General features: G+C 46.4%; 1 protein-coding gene across 1 annotated transcript in view; it reads left to right on the forward strand.

Moving 5' to 3' along the window:
• The window catches only part of MARCHF4 (membrane associated ring-CH-type finger 4), a 93,447-nt gene extending 74,959 nt beyond the window's left edge, over nt 1-18,488 (forward strand). Inside the window, 1 exon segment of the mRNA XM_041408696.1 lies at nt 18,127-18,488. Within this exon segment, the coding sequence (XP_041264630.1) occupies nt 18,127-18,488 (362 nt within the window).
• Nucleotides 18,489-23,098: the final 4,610 nt, after the last annotated feature.

Raw genomic sequence — 23,098 nt, forward strand, 5'->3', positions numbered from 1 at the left:
GAGTCTCCCTGGGACCAGCGCAGGTCTGCAGGGTGGAGGGACATAGCTGCCAATACCTGCAGCAGCTCCTGAAGCACTCTGGTGAGCACCAGCCACCTCGGAATGTGCCCCTGAGCAGTGTCCACCCCAGCCCAGGCCACAAGATAACTTGTCAGTTCAAGTGACCCTGACAGGAAGCAAAAAGGGAACCAGAGAGCTTTTCATGTCTGGATCCTGACATCACTGTTATGAAGTTAGAAGAAGCCCTCACAAACTCAGTGGGAAAAGGCAGTCCTCTTGACTTGGCGGATATGTGTATGTGTGGATAGAGCCATTCCAGAGGGAAGAACAGCCCCCATTCTGACCCTCAGGAGAAGCAGGACAGAGCAGCAACTGGTGGAATTTGGGTGCAGAAGTAAAACAGACCCAGTGGTAGGGACAGAATTCTGGACTGCACACCCTGGTATCCAGGTTCAAATAGCTCTCAGCCTTAGCAGCCTTCCAGCACAGGACTTGGGCCTGCCAAGACCAATTCCTCCCACTGTGCCAGCAATGAGATGTGAGCTTGGCCTGTAGAGAGCATCCTGCTCCTTCACGTGATGCTGGTGGAGCTACCACATTTCCCCAGGAACTACTGTGGCAAAGGGGGTTAAAGAGAGATGGGCAGCACCCATATGTTGGCACGGTAGGCGATAACCTCTTGCTGGTGGAATTGAAAGTGGAAAAAAAATTTCACTATGCATGTGTGGTGTGCACATGTGTTGCCTTGTTGGCAGGGGACAGAAGTGGAGAGCTCTGAGCTGGGCAGACATCAGTATCGTGATTAACTGGCTTTGATAAAGCTTCAAGAGCTGAGGGGAACTGATTAGCTCATCTGTTAACAGGAGGTAAATCTTCCCACATAGCAGAGAACAAACCATGCCAGCCTTGAACTGAAGGGGAACTGAGCAGACAGATCAGATTTTAGGTCCTTTTGTTTGTTTGTTTGTTTGTTCTTGTTAACTTTTCTAAGGATTTGGCCTCTGTTTCTCTTTTCCACCTTGTCTGAAGGAAAAATAAATTTATTTGCATCTCCACTGATGTCACCATTAAGCATAATGCCCTAAGCCGGGAGCTTTGATTTTTTTTTTCCAGCAAAAGAAGAAGCAAACATCCCATTCCCAGGAACATTTCAGTCGTGACTTGGGGCATCCCCTTGTCTCATGTTTCTCCCAGCACAGCTGGCAGTCCTGGGTGCCAGGCATGCTGGCTTTCCCACAAACTCAAAAGCCAGTGGGAAGCATTACAGATGCAGTGAGTTAACATGTCTGTACGTGGGTTGTCTTGCCCAGCACTCAGCAGCTATCCAGAGCTGGCTCCACTTGGGCTGTGTGCAGCACGTCTGCCCGTGCTGCCAGGCAGCCCACCCGTGCTCATGGAGGAGAGGGGATGTTCTGGAGCACGTGAGCTCTGTCTCCATTCCTGTAGAAAAGCTCATATGTGATGCTGCCAACCCTCTGCCCCTGCCACCCTGCAGTGTAAAACTTGATTGTATAGTGCATTTTTGCTTTTGAAATCCCAGCCGTTCCTGCTGCTGCTGCTGCTCCCAGCTCAGCAGAGCAGAGGAAATGAGCTCTGAGCAGTACTAGCTGAGAGTGTGTGTTCACTCTCCTCTCCTCCTCCTCCCTCCTCTTCTGCCCAGTTCAAACTACGTGACAAATGAGATCTTCAGCAGGAGCTGTGACTCCCTGGCTGTTGATGTGGTCATCTCTCTTTTCTGAGTGACTTCTCCTCAGCCCTGCAGATTTCAGGGGCTGCACTGGCACTAGCCAAAAGGCTGGTCTGTCCCACAGAGAGGCAAGGCCAGGGGAAGGGAGTGATCACAGGGGATTCTATCCTATGAACACAAGCTGTGAGTGTTAGAGCGTTGGGGTTGTTCTGCTTGGAGAAGAGAAGGGTCTGGGGATACAGCTTTCCAGTACATCAAGGGGCCTACAGGAGAGCTGGAGAGGGACTTAGGGCAAGGGCATGTAGTGATGGAACACTGGTCATGGCTTTAATTTGAAAGAGAGTAGGATTAGATATTAGCAAGAAATACTTTACTGTGAGGGTGGTGATGCACTGGAGCAGGTTGCCCAGACAAGTTGTGGGTGCCCAATCCCTGGAAGTGTTCAAGGCCACACTGGACAGGGCTCTGTGCAACCTGGAGTAGTGAGAGGTGTCCCTGCCCAAGGCAGGTCGGAACAAGATGATCTTTAAGGTCCCTTCCAACCCAACCCATTCTATGAACACTGCAACTGAGGCAAATTCCTCATTCATTATAACTTTGTGATAGATGCAGCAATGTTTCCCTAGAAGGCTTGCAGTGAGTTCCTCACTGTGGAACAGCTTTTCTCCCTCTCTTTATCCTTCCTCCAAACCTTACTGCTTCATGCAGGGTCTTTTGACAAAAAGTCAAAGGCAGCTCTAGAGATTGAAAGTTCTGCTTCTGACTGCCAGCATGGCCCCAAGTCTCTTGTTATTCATCCTTGGGTTTTAGTTCAACTTCTGCAAGTTTAGGATAAAACCTCTCATGGATAATTAAATTGGCAATGGATCTTGAAATACCGGAGCGTTGTTTGTGAAATTCAGTGTCTCCTCCTCTAGAGCCCTTTTCCTCTTTTGTTACCTAGCCTGTGGGTGGACAGGAAAGATTTAGGAACTAAGAAATGCTCAGTCATGGGGAAAGGGCAGGACATTAGGTGCACTCAGTTCTACCACTGAACTTTTTTTTCCCAGCTAATGTAAGATGCTGTCTGTACATTTTTTTTTGTAACAGGCTGGGCAGCCTTAGCTAGCAGAATGTGATACCATAGGTCCTACAGTAATTGTATTAATACCAGTTGTTTCTTCCTTCAGCTTGACAGCTTGACCCCCGAGTTTTTCTTTCACTAGCAGAGGAGCAGAGGTTTTAAAGACAAGGTACTTACTGAAGAGCAGGTGTGCTGAAACAGAGCTCCTCTGTAGTTCCTGCCAGTTTGCACTTCAGTGACACTTGGGTGTCTCACATCCATTGGGTAGCCAGTGACTCTTGTCCCAGAGGCCATTTTACACACCCTGCCACTGGAGGTGCTCAGCAGGACACTTCCTCTGGCACTGTGGAGTCTCACAGCTAGAGAAGTCACCAACTCTGCAGAGGTGTGACTAAAATCAGACAGGCAATCAGCAACTGCCCAGCTGTTTTGTGTGATCTCCTCTCTACCTAGTCACTAAGGGATTTAGATAGCAATTTGCCAAGACAGAGATACCAGTGGAAATTTGCATGGACAATCCCATGGCAGCACTGATCTTTCTGGTTTGGAGTCAAAGGTGAGGGCATGAGTGCTTCCCTGCACATATAGCTCCCTCAGCATGGATCCTTTGGTTGTTGTTATCCTCATTTGTTCTGAAATGGTCAGATCATCTCCAAGCTGAACTCTCAAAATATGTCTGTTTACTCAGAGACTACTGATCCATGGAACAAAATCCAGGGGTCTGGATTTGACCCTCAGTCACTAACCTTCAGTAACCTTCTAGTTTTATTCAGACTTTTCTAGACCTGGCATGCCCCACAAAAAAGTTGGGAGGGACAGAAACCATTATCTACCTCTTCACCCATGATAAAAACAAAAATCACAACCAAAGTAAAACCAGTCTGCTCCTCACGATCAGCGGGACAGGTGGTATGGCCCCAAACACCAGAATCTCTGTCCTTCTGGGCAAGACGTGCAAGATGGCCTTTCAACACTGTTCTCCCCCTTGCTCTCAGACATTTAACAGGAGGGCAAGAAGCACTGGAAAAGATTGCTTGGGATTTGTGGGAACCTCCAGTACTGGATTTTATTTAAGAACCTGTAGACAACATATGTCAAGAACAGGTTGCAGAGAGATGATCCCAGTTTGTGAAGGAGGAACAAATTAAATGCTTCTTGATATCCAGCCAGCCTCGATGTCTTTGATTCTGATTTCTCTTTCATCTGTGCTATCTCTGGTCATGTCTGTAGGACAGATATGAGAGTTGGATTAAACTAGAAACTGGTGACGATGCCAGCATAGGTACTGCTCTGCTTATGAAGTCATCTACAACACAGACATCTGAGATCAGGAAGCAGGAAGGGAATGAGAAGTGAGATGGGGACTGTTCATTTGATTAACTGCTCTCTCCATGGTCCATGAGAGGTAAATCCAAGAGGTAAATCTCTTGCATAGTGAGATTAGCAAAAATGTGGTTATCGAAATGCGAAGATAAATGGAATGAGCCTTCACAGGCATCAGCTACTGAGCAGAGAGTAGCAGCTTAGAGCTGGCCTGTAAATCCTGAGAGATACCTGCCTGCTAATTAAATGACAGTCCTTGGAGAGGAAGGGAGGGGTTTGCCTCTGTCTCTGTCAAGGTGCATTTAGGGGAAGTTGACATTTGTAGAATAAGGTGTCATTTGGGGTCAGGAGGACAGGAAAGCATCTCCTGTTAAACAAGGAGGAACTCTGCCAGCTAATGAGAGCATGTCACAGAGTAGGCTCAGGCATCCCCAGATGGGCTCTGAGGGAGAAGCTTGTCCCAGCAGGGCCATTAGCAGGCTGTGTGCACAGGGCTGTGGCAATGTGGTTTGTGTGTGCTGGCCTGCTTGGGATCACACAGGGTATCCCTGAGGTTGGCGTGCTGGGGGGTTATCCCCAGCAATGCAAAAGTAATCTGATCTGCCTCTCCGTGGATCAGTGACTGATGGGCACTTCTGCTCTGTGCCCAAGTCCCTGCTCCCTGGCTCACCCTGCCTTGGTGCTGACAGCAGTGCACTTCTGCAAGCACTAAATCCTCGTGCTCTTTGAAGTTTTTCCCGCTCTTTCCCTCGCTGGTCCCTGATGGTATTTGCCTTCAGAACAGCACTACAGCTCAGCATCACAAGATGGGCAGAGCAGGACCATTCATCCAGCCAACGACTCTTGTTGGCACACCATGGCAATCCATTACAGATCAGGAAATGTCTGCCTGCTGTTTTTAATCCCAGCTGCCAGAAGGAATAATCAAAAGCATCCAGTATGTCTGACAGCATCTCAGCACAACCATAGGTAATAACATAAGAAATCAATAGCCAATTAAAACTGATCCAGAGCATTTGATCTTTCATAGTGCAGTGGGAACAGTAATTAATGGAGCTTCCTTGAAACAGTGACAATTCAAGCTTCCTGCCAAGATTAATGGGGTTTTGTTCTAAATGAGCTTTGCTTTCTAGAGGAAATGCCGGGCTGAGGTAGCCTCAGGGTGTTATCTAGCCAGGTCACTTGGGCCCTCAGCATTCAAAGGATTTAGGAGTCAAAGTCACAACGAAATAAAAAGAAACTGAGAAATGAGGTGTCTTCAGGGTCTTGGTCTTCATCTGTATCGATCCCATTCTCAAAAGGAAAGCAGATGTTTTCATTCAGGTCTACACAGTTCCCCAAGGTACAAAGCTGGAAGAATCACTACCGTGGTAGGGAATCAGTTTTGAGGAAGCACCAAACCTGCACGTTGGCTTGATGACACCCTAAAGGCAGAGCACAAGGCAGAGAGGTTCAGCAAATGTCTTTGGAGGAGAGACCTGACAGCAGCCCACACAGCAAATGTGTGTGGCTTTGGCATACCTGGAAGAGATCTGTGAGAGTATACAGAAGTCTTCTGTGTCTTTCAGCTTAATGCCCTGCTTGCCATGCTCTTCATGTACTTCTTACCCAATTTGCATGTAAACTGGAGCTATCAGGAGCTAACAGCAGTGGCCAGATCCAGCTCATACCTTCAGAGCAGCTAGCTGGGATAAATCTAGGCAGCAAAGTCACCTTTTCTTCACCATGAACTCTGGTTTGGACACATTCAGACACAGTGTGCATGCTTTAAAAAACACTGAGCAAATTATTGATCTATCAGCTGTACAGAGGCTATGTAGACAGGACAGCCCCCACAGGGCATGTTATGGGGCTCTCGATCCAGCTGGGCAGGGTCCCTCCTGGGGAGCAGTCATTGTGGGCCCTTAGCTGGGCCAGCATCAGGAGAAGCAACACTGCAAAGCTGATCTGACCATTGACTCCTTGGCTGTTATCCAGGAACAGTGGATGCTCAGCAAAATCGGGACAAGCCACCCTTCTGCCCCTGAAAGAAGGGACCTATTTTTATCCACTGTTGCATTGATTGTTGAATAAGAGAGCACAGGGGACTCTGGCACGTGTGCATTGTCTGCTGTCAGCAGTGGGCAGAGCTGCAGGGGCTCCATGTGCCCACAGGACTCCAGCGCAGCTCCGGCCGCTCTCCACAGAGCCAGCACATCACTGCTGAGCAGAGAGACACAGCTTTGGACCAGGCTCTGAACCCTCTTCCTCTTTGCAGGGAAGGAACTTGGCTTCCAGCACTACCTGAGCAGCACCTGGGCTTTCACATGTGTGCATTTAGCTCCACACTCCTTCCCCACATCCATCTCCAGCAGGGTCCCACTGTTGCAGCGGGGCTCCAGAGATGTATTTATCGTGAATAACCATATGGTGCTCTCTGCTCCAGTGGATCAATGTGTTTGGCATTTAATGAGGGCAACATAATTAATATTTTTTGAGGGGAAAAAATAAATTCTTTCACCTTGTGAACTGCATCTTGTGCTTTCAAGTGTGATACATTACAGTCAGAATGATGCCTTCCTGTCACTAAACTCCTTGACAAAATCACGTGCCTGGTGTCCCCAGGTTAAGTTTCCTTAGGTGGGCAGAGGCAGGATCACTCACCTGCCTGTCTCTACCTCTACACTGTGGCAGGAAATTCCCTTGTAGGCAGCTGGTAGGATCTCCCATGCCAGCTGCACAAATTGTGCTGTCTAGTAAGGGATGAAAAAAGTCCTCAGTTCTGTGCCAGGCTGTGTTTTTCCAACTGCCTTCTGTCCCGTCACTCCTCCTACTACAGCCTGCATCCCCACAGACACATTACTCCTGGAGGTGGAAGCTGTGGTCCATGGCAGGCTGTTGTGGCTGTAGTGAGAGAATTCAACTCCATGGTCAAAGATGAGACCACGGTGGGGTCACCCCCCATGTATAGTGGATGAGGCTGCTTTTGGTATGTATCCAGCTGAGTGGGGAGCCAGAAGCAGAGGTAAGAAGAGATTAATATGAAGCCACATTAATCAAGCTCTAGGATCCCCTCAGAGAGACTGATAGATGGCTGCCTACCAGCAGAGTCATCTTTCAACCAGATAGAACGGGCTGTAATGAAGAATATTGCAAACAGGCCTATGGGCTAAGTTGCTAAACTTAATTTTTCCTGAAAGTTACTCCCTGAAGCAGGGTTTTCTTCCTGCACCAAGACCCACAAATGACAGCCACAGCCTGAGCCCCTCTGCCCCATGGCAGAGCTGGATCCACAGTATTCCTACTATGCCAGGTGGGACAATTCACTCTGCTCAGCCACAGCCACATGAAGAGCCTTGCTGTGTTCTCCAAGGCTCTCTAAACCTTTTCTGCAGGTTTAGCCACACTCTGCTCTGTTCACTGCTGTCATACTGGTGAGCTCAGCACTGGCAGATCCCATAGGTGCAGGTAAACCCTTACCTGTCCCTCAGCCTCTGTCAGCATTCACTCATCTGGATAGTGCAGCCACAAAGGCCTTCAGCTCTGGTGGAAGACCCTTGAAGGTGCAGAGAAGCAAGGAACACGTTTTGCCTTCCTAGAGATCCTAGCTAGTAACAGATCAGAAGTAACAGACCCTTGCCCTCCTGGCTTCTACCACCTTTGTTAATTTTGAATAGGGCCTCTGTGGGAGAGGTGAAGACCTTTGCAGGGGAGGAGGTGGGATGAGACCTGTGGGGACGTTGTCAGGGAGCAGAGAGAGGCTGTAGCACCGAAGGTGAAAGGCTTTGGGAGATCTCACAGAAATCCTGGGTTTGCAATGAAAGATTTATTTTGTTTGATCATGGCTGTGAAGAGCAAAGCAGCACAGGACAGGCTGCACCATGGTGTGTCCCAGGAACATGTTTATCCCAACAAAAGGCTGGCCAAATTCCAGCGTGAACACCTTCTGCCTCACATCCTTGGGATGCCTTCCTGCATGTTGGAGGGGAAAGATGCCCACATCTCACTCCAGCAAGGCAGTAGAGGCAATCATGCCAACGTGTGACATCACAGGCATCTCAGGTATGGGAGGATAGAATATAAGAAAATATAGATAGTGCAGAAAGTAATCCCCTAAGGAGTTGCAGCTGGGCCAATTACCAAAGATTAGGAACAGGCCCGACTTTAACAGGCCACAGCTGTGACCAGTGAGAAGAAGAGGGCTATAAAAGAGTGGGTTGGCTGGTTGAGAAGGAAGTGGTGTTAGTTGGCTACTCTGTGAAGAAGAAAGAGCGCTCTGAGGATCTGCCCATGAGAAAACACCAAGGTATGAAACTTTTGCAATAATATGACAGCTCAGGTCTGTTACTTTAGCCCATATGCTCTATGTTGCCCTGGGGGATGGCAAGGGTGATCTGTACTCACCTTTGTGTCTCTCCTAACTGGTTTGTATTTCTCTTAGTGAAAAAGCACTTAAGTGATTGAAATGGTCTGGAGGAATTGGGCTCAGACAGGACCTGTATCCCTTAGAAAATGAAAAAAATTGTGAAACTATTCTAATTTTTCCTTACGGAATTTCATTTGCTAATAAAAGCAGGGAGGGAGGCATTAGTTCTACTTTCAATAAGCAAATGTCATGTTTTGATCATTCTTGAACAAAGCATTTTGATTTAACATTTAGAGATGACTGCTCATGCTGAGTATTTCAAATTCAGTGTCAGAATTTAGAATACAACATTTAAAAAAAATTCAATTCCAAATGAAACATTTTAACCTGTCTGCAAATACACGTGTGTTCTTTCATTCTGGGGAACAATGTGACTTTTTCAGGTCTCCAAGCAAGTGTGAAGGCAGATTCCCAAGCCCTGCACAGCACAATGATGTTGTCCAGCTTTCGTTTTAAAGGAGTGTCCCTGGAGTATCTGGGGATCAGCATGACTGCACAGGCAGTGCTTTGGTCAGAGTAACGTTAGCTATGGCATAGGAAGGTTTTCAGGACCCAGACCTGGAGGAATGGTTTCCATCGTGCAAACAGATGAAGTGGAAGTCACATGCTTTTTCTCTCCTCACCATAAGTACTCAACTCTGTGGACTTCTGTAGGGAATGTCTGGAAATCTGAAGGTAGAAAAGACCCATAAAATCACTTAGAGATCACTGCTCTGTTCAACCTAGCTTGAAATTATTTACTCCCTTCTTTTAAAGACATTGCAGTATCTGTCATGCACACAATGAGTGTCTTTCACCTCTTAAACAAAGCCTTTTCAAGATGTGGGGTGTTGCTGTTATATCCATTTTAAATTCAGAGGGGAAAAAAAGGTTTCAAGAGGATCTACCCAGGCCTAGCTACAAAGCAAGGAGGGGAAACTTTAAGAGAGCAAGAAGATATATGAGTACTGCCTCCAAGCCCTATCCCTCCTGTTCTGGCACAGTTATGGGTATTCACACAAGTGGAGAATGGTGCTGGAGAGGCATGATTCAGAAGCAAGGGGTTGTTCCCTTGCTGGAGCTCCCATCTCTGTTTATTTACTTGCTTTTCCCAAGAAGAGTCTCATTTATTGCTGCCTGAATAACTACAGACTGCCCTTTAATCCTCTGCTTTATAATGCCCTGTGAATTAAATACCACAGGAGAACAAGGGCACAGCATCCACTTTGCTGTAGCTGTCCACAGCCAGCTGAGTTTATGGGAGTACTTTGGTTTATGCTTGTATCTACTCCTGAGCAAGAATTTCTTTGGGTTTCATTTTACCTATTTTCACTGTTATTTCTTTTATTGCTTTAGGGTGGTTTTTATCACTGTTTGGAGTCAAGGGGTAAAAAAGTACTGCTCTGGGCAGTGCAGGAGGAGGAAGTTGTGGTGGTTGGTAGTTTGTATGTTTACAGCTGGAAGTACTGTGGCATCTCCACGGCCATGGTGTTGCTGTGTGCAACTCCAGGGGTCAGCCCAGCTCCTCTGTCACATCTCTGCAGGACAGCTGGTGTTATTTTCCCATTGCAAATAAACCGTGTGGGAGTGCTGAACAAAATGAAATTTCGTTTCTATTGGACACCTCCTCTCAGCTCCTTAATTTTGCCAGCATTTCCTCACGTTGGGTCTTATCAGCTCAGCCCTACAGGGCACAGCTTGTGGAGAACATGGCTGAGCAGGGCTGCCCTGGGATGGAGGCAGCACCTCACGGAGAAGATGCATTACTTTGCAGCCATAAAAGCTTTTGCAGCACCCTGCCCCCAGCTCCCATGAGCTCCACAAGCCCCGTGACGGGCAGTCCTGCCTGTCAACTCCGTTCATCCTGCTGCATAAAGCCTTCCTCCTCCCGCAGCTACAAATGCCATGTCTGTGGTGTGGACAGCTCCCACTTCCAGGAGGAACCTGTGGTATCCTGTGCACGCAGGAATCACTGCTGCATATTTGTGTCACATGAACTCGTGACATGCTGCAGTGTCACAACCTGGAAATTGTGTCTTGCCATGTAGCTCAGCCTCATCCTGCAAAATCACAGTGCTTCCTGGGGGAGGGATGCTGCCACACCAGGCACTCCCAGCAGTAGTAAAAGAGCTGCCTCCCGTTCCCAGTCTCCCACACTGTGCTCCAGGATCACCCACCTGGTGGAACAGCAGCTGTGGGGACTCCCTGAGGTGCCAGCATGCTGGATCCCTGTCCCACCTGGCAGGGCTCTTGCTGCAGAGAGCTTGGGATGCAGCATAATGACCTGCCCAGATGGGATCTGCTGCTCCCGTGGCTCTGCCAGATGGAGTGGAGGAAGCAGGGAAGGAGAAGGGCTCTCACTGCACCTGGTGTGGGGGGGGTGGTCCTTGCCCACCAGGGCCTGAGGAAGCTCTGAGGCACAGCTGCCTTTGAACAAGGAGAAATGAGCTGTAATAACCACAAGGTTTTCTGGGTAGTCAGCAGTTGAAGGGTTATAGGTCAGCTTGTTTTTGCTGTAGTGACCCAAAATGGAAGAGTCCAAACCTTCATAAAATACTTCCTCAAGACTGGGAACAGCTTCTCTCTGTGCACTGGTGGGAGCTCTTCCCTGGCCACAGAGGTACCAATCTCTGAGAGGCTCAGTTTCAGTTTTGCTGGAGTCATGGCCCTGTGGCCCAGGAGATCCAAGCATGGCATCCCAGTGCTGGGAAAGCTGTGTGACAGTGAAACCTCATTACAGTGAATGCACTTTACAGAAGGAGGAGTGTTTTGTGTTCCCCAGGTCTATGGGATCCGTGATGGCCATGTCATCCAGTGATAACTGCACTCAAGGGAGCCCAGCCATGCAGACATCCCAGTTCTGCTGAGCCAAAACACAGTTCAGATTCATACATAATCAGTTCTTTAGACATTTTAAAAAAAGTGCATTGAGAATGATTGATAAAAAAATGCTTGATTATAATCAGCTAATTATTTTTCCATATGTTAAGCATTCACTTGAGCGCTAATCATTATGAATACATTTTCAATTTATACTTTATCTCATTCAAGGCTGGCAATTGCTAAGTTTGCACACCCTCCTAGTACGGTTACAGCATTATTCAGAACAGACCTTTGCTAAAAGTCTTGTGGATTAGAGAAATCTTGATCACTGGTCCAGTGTCTTGCAGCTTCCAGAAATGTCTAAAAGATAGCACCACATGTTCCAGGCTAACCAGTATGAACTACTCCTGGATGCAGGGAAGAGTATTCAGATACTGAAACATTCTGGGGACAAAAATCATATTTTGAAGAGTGGAGATGACAATTATGAAGGAATCTATACTTCCTATTCGATTTCCCCAGAAAGCAAAGACTCCCTGAAAATTTGAATGTATCAGTTGTTTGTATGGGAAGCAACTGCTTAATGAAAGCATTCCAGAGCTGAAGAAAAGTAAGATGCGAGGATAATGGACTCCAGAAAAGCAGCAGCAGCAGCCCCAGGGGAGCAGAGCAGCAAGTGTCTCTTGGGAAGAGAATCTGAAGGATAAAAGAGCTGTGAACAGCTCACAGCTGCCAAAAGGGATGATACTAAAGGCACAGCAGCAAACTGTGCTGTGCAGGGGGAAGCTCAGAAGCGTGGGAAGAGAGCACAGAGGCTGCATCAGGAACTCTTTGAGGACCCAAATCAGAAGCTGCAATCACACAAAAGGCAGAAAGAATAACCTTCAACTAAGGAAAAGTCTCTGGAAATCACACAGGCAGGGGGAGCTGTCAGAATTGAGCCCCAAAATGAGCATCCAGAGATTCAAAAGACAAAAAGAACTGGGTCCATATGCATATGTGAAGAAGAACAAGGCAAGTCTAAGAGCTCAAATAGTATTTGATAACAAAGGGCCAAATAGTTAAATGTTGCTTTTGTTTCAGTCCTCTTAACTAAAATAATTTTAATGAGGAGAAAGGAGCCCAGGGCAGAATCAGAAAAGAACAGCCTCAAAAATACTCAAATGAGTTAGCTCTGTCCTTGTCAGCATGTCCTAATGAACTTCAGAGGCAGCTGCAGGAACAGTGGCTGACCCATGAGCATTTCATCATCAGGAACTTGAGGAGGATGCAGGAGATGCCAGGCAGCTGGGGAAATGCAAGCAGAGTACCTAACTTTAAATATAAGCTCTATCAGATAATGAAGGTAGGCACTGAGGAAATGAAGGGCAAATCAGCTTAACTGATTCTTAGAAATATACTGAATATTTTTTAGCTAACCAATTGGTGAGCACAGGAGTATAACCAGATGTAATTTGGAAAGGTAATTGCAAAGTGGCTGAGGAGGAAGCCGTTAGTTTAATATGCTGTGGCTTGGGCAATGCTCTTGGTGCTTTGCCTTTGGACTCTCCTCCCACAGAAGCATGTTCTAGATGAAATAACTATAATGCAGGTATACAGCCAATGGAGAAACTGCTTTCTTAGTAGTTTCCAGTGGTGTGCTGTAAACTGGAAACACATTTCAAGTAGAGAGTCTTTTGGACTCTGCTCTCTTCAATACTTTTATTACTGACTTAGATAATTAAATAGGATGTACTGTTATAAAATACACAGATGACACCAAACTTGGAAAGGCTGCAAGCACTTTGGAGGATCAGGTCGGCATTTGAAATGTGAAATTATCTTGGCAAATTGGAGGAATCAACAAGATGAAATTGAATAAAGAGAGGTGCAAAGCATTACCCTTAGGAATGAGAAATCAGAATCCCAGATGCAAGCTGGACCAGACAGTCACACTGCTGAAGACAGCAACACACCAGTTTATTTCATCAGGGAATCAAAAGGCAGGTGGGGTGTTACAGTGCTGATTCTGCACCTCTCTGGTCTGGGACTGCACTCTGGGGAGTTTGCCTGCAGAAAAAGGGGGATGAAATGAAGAGGTTCTGGAGATGATGAACAGGATTGAGGAGAAGGACAGTACCTCGTTCCCAGCCTAGTCAGTTCCCAGGTTCACAACTCTCCTCCAAATTAGCGCAAGTGCAGAGTCACATTGATGCCATGACACTGTTTTCAATTACAAAACTACCTCTCCCTGCTCCTTGGTTTACCCTCTTCCCCATTTCCTGAAGAGCACAGCTCTGCAGCCTTGAGTATCAGCCACAGGAGCATCTAAGTATGCCAGGCTGTTCAGAGAACCTGTCATACTCAGCGGGAACTGACCTGGGCACAATGGTGAGGGATGCCAGATACTATGTACCCCTTTCCAAGCCTGTATTTCCAGGAGCAGATCCTTCTGGCTCTCTTTTCCTGATTTATCATCAGCCACTGTCCTGTTCTTAGGTCAAGATAAAAGGAGACTAAGGATGGAGCGAACAGGATAAGATTAAGGCAAAAAGATTAGTGAGGGCTGAGCTGGTGGAGCTTTGGAAACAAAAGTGCAGAAATTTGAGATTGTCACAAAAGATTAAAGAATTCACAGAAAGGGAGGGAAGGGTTTGTGTATGCAATGATGTCAATAGAGAGAAAGCCTAGCAAATAAAGTGTTATCTCCCAGAAAGCTTGGTTTACTTTGGCCTGAGTCACAACTGCTGTGGAGGCAAACATTAAGCTTTGATCACAGCTGCCGTAATCTTCCCCTGACACCCAATAATGAAAGCAGCAGAAACAGGCTGAAGCATGGCAGCTGTCTGGCTGAGATGAAATTGCATTTGAAAAGGAAAACAAAAAGGCAAAATTCTGCTGAAGGTGGAAACAAGAGGTGACAGGACAGGGCCTTTTTGAGAAGGCAGCTGGCTGGAATGGACTGTGATTTTTTTTCTCGTGTAGATAATATCAGTGTCAGTGCAGGGGTGATGAGCCACCCACTGTCAGCAGAAGCCCTGTTTTGGTAGTTTTCTTTACTGGCAAACAGGTGAAACAGTTCCTGCCCTAAAAATTTACCTGTTTTTTTCAGGAAAATGTATGGCAAGTGTTGGAATAAGAGGAAGGTTAATTAGAGGCTGAAAATTCAGGGGAAAACATCACTTGGTGGCAGAGGCTGACCATGTTCAGAAATTCACTGAATGTCATTTCTGGGAAATTGCTGCTCCAAAGTTACTTTATACTGGAGGCTCACAATCCCCTGGGTTAATCTCACAGGATGATGGTACAACAATTGATCCCTGCTTCCCCATCCAGAGACACAAACACAGTTCCCTTGTTACATCTGCCACTGTTCTCCCAGCAGCCCTTCAGGCCCTTGGGCTGAGGACTTTTCTCGTGATCAGTTTTCTTACAAGACCACTGATGCAATGCACCTCTGTCTCATCTAATCCCAAGACAGTCCAGTTTTCAACGATTTTCAGATCAAGGAATTTCATCCAGTGCTGGTCCAGCCAGGTCTCTACATGAGAAAATGGGAATGAGAGCAGCACATCATGAGTGCCCACATTCCATGGGAGTTCCACTTCACCAGCACTACAAACTAGGGATTTTGTGAAGCAGGCAACGATCTGCACTAAGAGGTTTTGTGTACAACTCACAGAAATCTTCCTTCTGAAGAGGATGGTTTTCACAGAGCATCCACTGAGAACAGATTTTGTGAAGAAGAAGAGGGCAAGGTAAAATGGGGAGGAGTAGAAAAGGTCCAGGACACTCCCAGAATCCATCTGAAACTCTGATACAGACATTTCTGTGTTGAGGACTGCAAAAAGAGAGAAGATCACACCAACCTGCAGTCTTACACACTCACATAGAGGATTTGGCTTATGGAATAATCGCTTCTAAATGAACACCTCAAGTTGAATACAGTCCTTCCGAAAGCATTTCCCACTGAATTCTGGCTTTTAAATTGAACATTTCACCTCTGTCAACAAGAAAGATTCTTGAGCAGAGGGATGTTCTTGTTAAGGGATGCACAGAGCTGAATGCAAGAATTCCCATCCTAATTTATCTGAGGCAGACAAGATTTGTTTCAGTGAGAGCATTAAGCATCCTGCAGCTTGATATTAACTGATAGACTCTTGCTTACTCTTGGCACTTCCTCTTGTAAATGAAGCACTGTTACTTCCGCTTCCATGCCCACCCCTCCACTTGGTTCCTTCTTAATTTTACAGCTTCCTGAGCTTGACACTGGGAAATCGATAAGTAATTTAGAGCCCAGTAAATACAGATGAAAAGAAGTTATTTTGTACTTTTATAAATATTTGGAAACCAAAACTATCTAAGAAAACAGCTGCTCAATTGACTCAGCAACCCATCCATCAGCATCACACAGTTAATTGCATAAGATCATAAACATTTATAATTAGAAGGCAAACAAACAAGAATTTTATAAACAGCCCTCTTGAATCAGGCTGCGCATTAAATATTTGTGATAAGGTAATTAAGAATAGATTTACAGTCGTGGCTTGGTGTTTAATACTTTGTAGAATGGATTTGATTCTATGGAGAATGTTCTACAGCCAAAGAGAAAACATTTGATTTTGGCTCTTTTATCCCAGGCTTAAAGTGGTCTCTGAGAAACACTGATCAGAGTGGAATTTCATTCATTACCAGTCAGACAGCTCATTTAAATGTATGTCTAATGTCCCTTGTCATGGGCTGATCCACTTCAGGCATGCTTCAAAGCTCTGTCTCCTTGGCTGGATCTGCAGGCTTTCCCTAAGTCCTGCTTTTTATGGTTGATGCTTTGATCAGAGCACGTCAGAATTCTCAACCATGTTTCAAAGCAGGAAGGAAAACCCACATTTTCTATTATGACATCACGGGGTTTGGTTATAAAAAGCCAGCAGCACTGCAAGGTTACAGCTGTGCAGTCTCAGTGGCCTGTGGGAACCAGAGGGTAGAGCTCTCTGGGTCTGTAGTGCCCTACGCCATTCCCTGTCCCAAAATAGTCAGATCTGCATACAAGCAATCCCATGGAGTTACTTCTACAGCCAGTGAGCAGGCTCAGCACCCCATTGCAATGAATGTCAGTCCCCCTGAAGCTAATCTGGGATCAAGTCAGCAGGGCTCCTAGTTATGCTTAGAACCAGGGAGGCTGGAAACTCTGTACTGAAGCAGTGATTTCAACTCTCTGACATCAGATCTGATCCTCAGAAACCAAGTGGCTGCATCCCATCAGTGAGTAATGGGGAGATCAGCCCGAAGGGTAAGATGACCTTCAGGTATTTTGGGGTCTGATGTGGCACAGGTTGTCTCCAGTAATTATCTGTCATCAGAAGCTAGAGCTATCTGGAAAAGGTAGGTGGTGGGTAAAACTGTAGCATTTGATTAATCAGGAATAGCTGTAAACCACTTTATTCTGGGGTGCCCATCATCTCTCTACATGTTATTGGTCAAGTCAGCCCCTTTGTTTAGGCATGGGTTTGATTCTTGTGGGTCTTGTTCTTGTATTTTTATGCTTGCAACAGGAAGGCAAGAGAGCTACTCTTCTTAGAAGGATTTTTGATAATCTTGATCCTGACCCAGAATGGTGAAGCCTTCATCATTAAGGACAGTGGAGCCATCCATGTGCTAACTGACCCAGTCCTGCCTGCTGGTCTTGCTTCAGTTACATGGGACACAAAGGCACTTTCCTAAGAGTCAGATGGCTGCAAAGCAGGGACACTCAGACTCCCCTCATTCGACATAAATCCCATTCTCTAGCAAAGCTTGTGAGGTATATTAATGTCCCAGCTAAGCCAGTCTGCAGGAGATGTTGCAGCTTCCTCCAGCATCAGTGGAGAAGACCTGTGTGGCAGCCACTGCTAAACCTAGTGCTTCCACAGGGTCTAGCCAGGGTCTGGCAACTTCAATAATAACAGCAGAGCTTAATACTCAAGTACTGTCATCATCCAAGCAACTGAAATTATTTAATTCCTTAGTCCTCATGCGCAGGTGGGGAGGATGATGGAGACAGCTGGGAAATGAGATAACTGCTGGGCTACTGAGGGGCCTGAGCTGCTCCTTCTCTTATGAGCACAGAGACCATTAGCACTGCAGTGTCCTACAGCCCAGAGACATCCCCAGACATCAGCCCTGTGCCTGCAGGTGGGCAGCAGGACACAGGCACTGCCTGCCTTCATCCTCTGCACACACTGGGAGCTCCTCTGCCCTTTCTGTCAAGCGTGCTGAGCTCCCCCTTGAAAGGAGGCAATGACATTCAATGAGGTTACCTGCTCTGCAGATGAGCAAAACTTTGCCTTGGGTAACAAACCACTTACGTGTATAGACAGACCTCTTTTTTTGTTCAGTTGCTGCCTCTGGCCTCCACATGAGTGTCTGCGCTGCTGGTGTGTGTGGGGAGAGACACGGGCTGTGCACACACAGGGCGCTGGTGCAGCAGCCGTCAGTGACACGTCAGCTGCAGTTACACCCCCTCCAAACACACGCCTGAGCCTGGTGAATCATGCCTATGCAGCATGCAAAATTAGCCCAGTGAGAGATAAACCTTGGGCATTTGTTGGTAAACAGATACTCTTTTGCTGTAAGAGCATAACTCACTGTGCTCCATTTACGATCCGTTTATCGATGGCTGAGATAAAACCGTAATCCCTTTAATTCAGGGGAAAAAGGGATCCACCAGTGCTCTGCCTGTCGGTAATTAAAAGACAGGATTTATCGTTGAGAAAGCACTGGCTGCAGAGCTGAGCTTAACCAGCTAACTGGGGGAGAATACTGGGGAAGGTTTATGGTTCTTTCTGAAGTTTTGTATTTTATGTCTATTTCTTTCCCCCTTCCCTCCAGGTCTAATAATACACGAAGGGCCCTCGGTTTACCGGATTTTTAAACGGTGGCAGGCGGTCAATCAGCAGTGGAAAGTGCTGAACTATGACAAAACAAAGGACATGGAGGAGCAAAAAACAGGGACCAGGACAAATCAGCGCCCCTCCTCCCAAACCACCCACTCGTCCTCCACTGGTGGTACAGCCACTAACTCCGCTCCAGCCGACAGCGGGGCACGGGCTGCCGGCCATGCCACAGGCACCCTCTCTGACCACCACTGTGCTTATACCATCCTGCATATACTCAGCCACCTGAGGCCTCACGAACAGAGGAGTCAGTCTAGTAGTAACAGAGAGCTCGTCATGAGGGTCACGACGGTCTGAGCAGAGGAATTCAGGAGGCCTTAACACGAAGCGGAGGAGACAAAGAACTCATAAAGCAGAGGAGCATGGTGTGCCTTTTTCTTTCTCTTTCCTTTTCTTTTTTCTTTTTTTTTTCTTCTCTTCTTTTCTTTTTTCAGTAACTGCACAAGATATAAGAGGCGGCACCTGGCCAGCTAAGGAAAAAAGCAGGTGGAGGGAGAGCTGCACACTCATGCTAAAGAGGTTAATGTTTTCCAGCCTGTTTAAAAAAAAAAAAAAAAAAAAAAAAAAAAAAAAAAAAAAAAAAAAAAAAGAAAAAAAATAACAACACAAACCACAAAAAAACCAACAAAACAAGTGCAATACAGACTACAAACTGAGTAGGCAGAGTTCTGGGGAAGCAGAGGAACAGACGGTTTAGCATGTCTTACAAATCCTATTACCTGGAATAGGTAACGCTCTGTGCACAGCCCCCGTACACACACACGCACGCGCACACAAACACACACGTAGTGTGAGATTTATAAAAACATGGAAGGGAACGAAGTATTTGGAGTGTTTTTATTTTCCAGACTCCAATTAACCAGGGCTATGAGTTGTTTTGTTTCATGAGTCACTGGAGCCTTGTTTGATTTACCGTGGGGTACCTGAAGTGAAATGGCTGTGGATTTTTCAGTGTTGATTTACAGAAGACAGATTAAATCATCTCACTAAGAAAATCTTAACAAAATCCAGGCATACCCAAATTTCACCAAGAAGCCTGTTTTTTTTCATAATGTTCCTGACAAGGGGTTTGTTGAGGGTAGAACTGGGAGGGGGGAGGGTCCTCCATAACCTTTATTTGACGTATAGGCATTTTTGGCAAATTTTGTACAAACGTTCCGCAGGTGTTTCAAGCACAAGTACTGGTGTGATTCATGCCTCCATAACCCCAAATCCAGCATCCAGACCTTGCCACCCACACACATCATTTTCCATGCAGACATTCCAGGTTAATTTCCTTCCATTTTACTCTAATCACGAGAAGCTGACCCATCTTTGGTGGGTTTCTGCTCCCTTGCTGATTCAGACACTCATGCATTAGAGATGTACTTTTTTATTTTGGTGTCTGTATCTCTGCTGCTCAATTTGCAACAGTCTCACTCAGTCTTGTAGGCTGATCCTTTCACATCCAGTCTGTTAGTTTATTACAGAGTCTATTCCATTCAATCATCCAAAAGAGAGTTAGTCTGAAGAGGGAGCACAGTTGCTGACTGACTGTGTAGCACTTCTAATAAGTCTCCTTCTCTGGGATATATCCTCGAAGGTATCGGTTGCTCTTCAGGAACATTCTCTTTCAATGCACAATGGCTGAATCATTTGTGGATATTAAAGGGACACTGTCAAGTACTTTTTAAATAGTTTTTAGGGTTTGGGCTTTTTTTACTCTCCATTGTTTGTAATATTCTCTTACAAGCTTGAAAATAAAATTTCTTTCCCTATCGATTTTGTCCTTTTCCATTTGGGCATGTATGGTTCTCTCCACTCACCCCATTCCTTTCACCATCCCTGTCCTTCTCCTCCTCACCTTTCTTCTGCAACAGGAGGAAATCTATATTTCTGATTTCCTGCTGACTGTCCTCATTCTATGGAGGGTATGTCCCAACTCTATAGGGTTGAGTTATTTTGCAGCTGCCACAGAGGAAGCACAAGAGCAGGAACCTGGAAATACGGAGATTACCTGGGATTTTGAGGAGCAAAAGCTCAGCTATCACAAAGCAATGACCCTACAGTGTTCAAGCCTGAACCCAGCTCCCTCCAAAATCAAGATAATGTCTTCAGCCAAACTGCATCCCTTTAGCAGCAGTGCCAAGCAACGTTGCACGATGGCTGAATGCAGCTGCCCTCCATCATCATACCAGCAGCTCTCGCACCTTCTGTGGAGACAGGGCAAACGTGGGCTACCAGCTCCTTTGGCAGCCAGGCTGTCACAGGTCAGGTGTTTCTGGACTGGAGAAGGTGCCTCTCTGTTTGAACATGGCAGCCATCCTGCAGCATTGAAGATGGAGGTTAGCAGCTTGAGGCAAGGTTGTATTTTTCACCTCAATTACTTGACAGTGTCCCTTTAAATATCAGAATGCAACAGAACAGGTAGTTACTTCTCTGGCAGAGAATGTGGGAGGTGGAACACCATCTGAGAAAGCTTACTGAGGACCAGTGTGAAACAGCATGGTTTCTGAGGCCACTGTACCTTTGTCTGACCAGATTTACTATCTACCAAAGAGTGCTTTTGGCAAAGGGGAGAAGAGAGATGGTGGTGGGCAGAGGGAGAGGGAAGGGGCAGTTCTAATCATCTCTGAAAGTAGCTATCCCCCAGAAGGAAGGTGTTGCAATGAATGATCTCTGGAAGAACTGCTTCAGTAGGGAGTCAGTAGGGAGAAACCTGGCCAAAGCAAGCAAACACAGCAGCCTCTCACCTCTATGCCTGTTCTGGAAGCTGTCCTCATTCCAAGAGATGAGTAATTATAGTGTTTTTGGGAAGGGGGAAGCCTACACAGATGAAGGGACAGCTGTCACCCATGATGTCGTTTCCCTCCCTGCCCTCCATTCATTTAATATGGAGAAGTCAAATTCCTTTTATTTGGCTAACAGATAAAATGTTATGAGGTCAGAAGCACAACTTGCTGTGAAAGAGTGGTGTACTCTGAGCACACAGGACTCTGCATACTCTCACTCCAGCTCTGCCACTGACTCTGTAGCCTTGGGCTGTTTGGCTCAGTCCCCCCTCCACGCAAAGGGGGAATAAAAATACGTACCTACCTCACAGGGGTGTTGTGAGAATCCACGTTGGTAAAGCCTGTTGAAGTGCTAAGTCTACCACCGGTAGTCACGAGGTGTGTGGTGGGGGTGAGCAGCGCTGCCCTTTTGCTGGTTACAGTCTGAATCACAGCGGGAGTCCCATCGGCCTTCTCCTCCTTGGAGACCCTCCTTGATCGGAAGCGGAGGCTGTCGTCCGAGTGCCCTCTCCTCCATTGCATGACATTTTAAGCGGCTGTGAGGTGCAGGATAGTGACAGACATGAAGTCCTACTTGACCAGGGATTTGCTACAACGTTTTCTATATCTGTGGGGTTTGTTGGTTTGTTTTTTCCATATATTGTGCTTAGAAATAAACTTTCCACTTAGGGCTGGCGGTTTGGGGTCTATTCTGTTGCATGGCAATGTATACAAGTCTTATTGTCTGTCTTACTGTGCAAATGATCCCGCAGCCCAGTTTCAGAGATGGGCACGGTCTGAGCCTTTTCACAGCGGCATAAGACTCAAAAGCCTGTCTAGACTGTTTAATATTTAAACAACACTATGAACTTGTCAATTGTATGTGTTCTGTGCAATACGAAGCATGTCATTAGCTGGCTTGATGGGCAGAGGGGCTCAAGGAAGGTCAAAACTTGTTCAAAGAACTTCATACATGTGCCAGCATGGGAGCCAAAGGGCTGCCACCAGCAAAGCAAACTCGGGGGAAGCCATTGGAAACTATTTTCAGAACAGTTCACTCCAGAACAAGGTACTTCTGAGTTTACGAACTTCTAGGCTGCCAGCCTGAGAGAACAAGTGCAAATTTAGTGTGGGGGTTGGGGTTTTGAATTCCCTTTTCCTTTCCTCCTCAAAGTTTTGATGGCAGAAATACTGAGGATCTCTTCCTTCCATTGCACAGTTCTCTCATGTCCCACAATCTCCTTGTGCCGTCCCCTTTGTGCTACTATGCAGGACTTTCAAAGGTGCAAATGGAGACAGTACGCTCCCGAGACATGAAAAATAAGTTGAGTATTGGGTGATTCTAGCAGATAGATGAGATGGGGCAGAGCTATGCTACAGAGACATCTCTTCTTCCCCATATCTTTCTTCTAGTCTTGTCTGCTGGGTCCCTGAAGAGACGTTCCCTGTACGTTGTTACAAAGCTGTCAGATCACCTTCCACTGACAAACAAAGCTTGCAGAGTATGGCAGCTGTTTCTCCCAATGGAGAAAATTCTGGGTCCTATCACTGTGGAGACCCCTCTCAGTTCTTGGGCTTTGTGGTCCTCCAGCATTGTTTGGGGGTGGTCAGTGTGGAGGACTGTGTTCAGCCATCACCAGAAATCGTGTGTGTATGGTCCTGCTCGATCTTGTGATTTCTGCCAGTCCCCTGATTTTCTGTCAGCTTTGACAGGTCTTTCTGGTAATGCTTTTCTGGTTATGCTCTTCAGAGGTGTTTTGCTCTGTGTCAGTTGCCAATGCTGTTCTTGCCTACTAAAACATCAGTGCTGGCCTCCAGCTTCCACAGCTCTTCCATTCTTGCCATCCTGTCTCTTGGTAAATACTCACTGCCAAGTTCAAACCCTCTTCCTCTGTGCCTGCAAGGGGTCAGGCACATGCACTAACCTAAGGGTCACCAGAGAAAACAGGGAATGTTAAGAGTCTGTATCAATGTTTCAAACTCTATAACCATCAGTCTTTGATATATATTTACTTTGTCAGTCTCAGTGCCTGCTGTTAATTGGTTGCTACAAAAAAACAATAAATCCTGGCAAAACCCATATACCCAGCTAACGCTTGATTTCCAATTTAAAATGTAAAAAGCTATGGGCTGTTTTTCAAACAAATCTGTTCCCTG

This window comes from Onychostruthus taczanowskii, unplaced genomic scaffold (assembly GCF_017590055.1).
Source record: "Onychostruthus taczanowskii isolate IOZ18803 unplaced genomic scaffold, ASM1759005v1 scaffold10, whole genome shotgun sequence".
NCBI lineage: Eukaryota > Metazoa > Chordata > Aves > Passeriformes > Passeridae > Onychostruthus > Onychostruthus taczanowskii.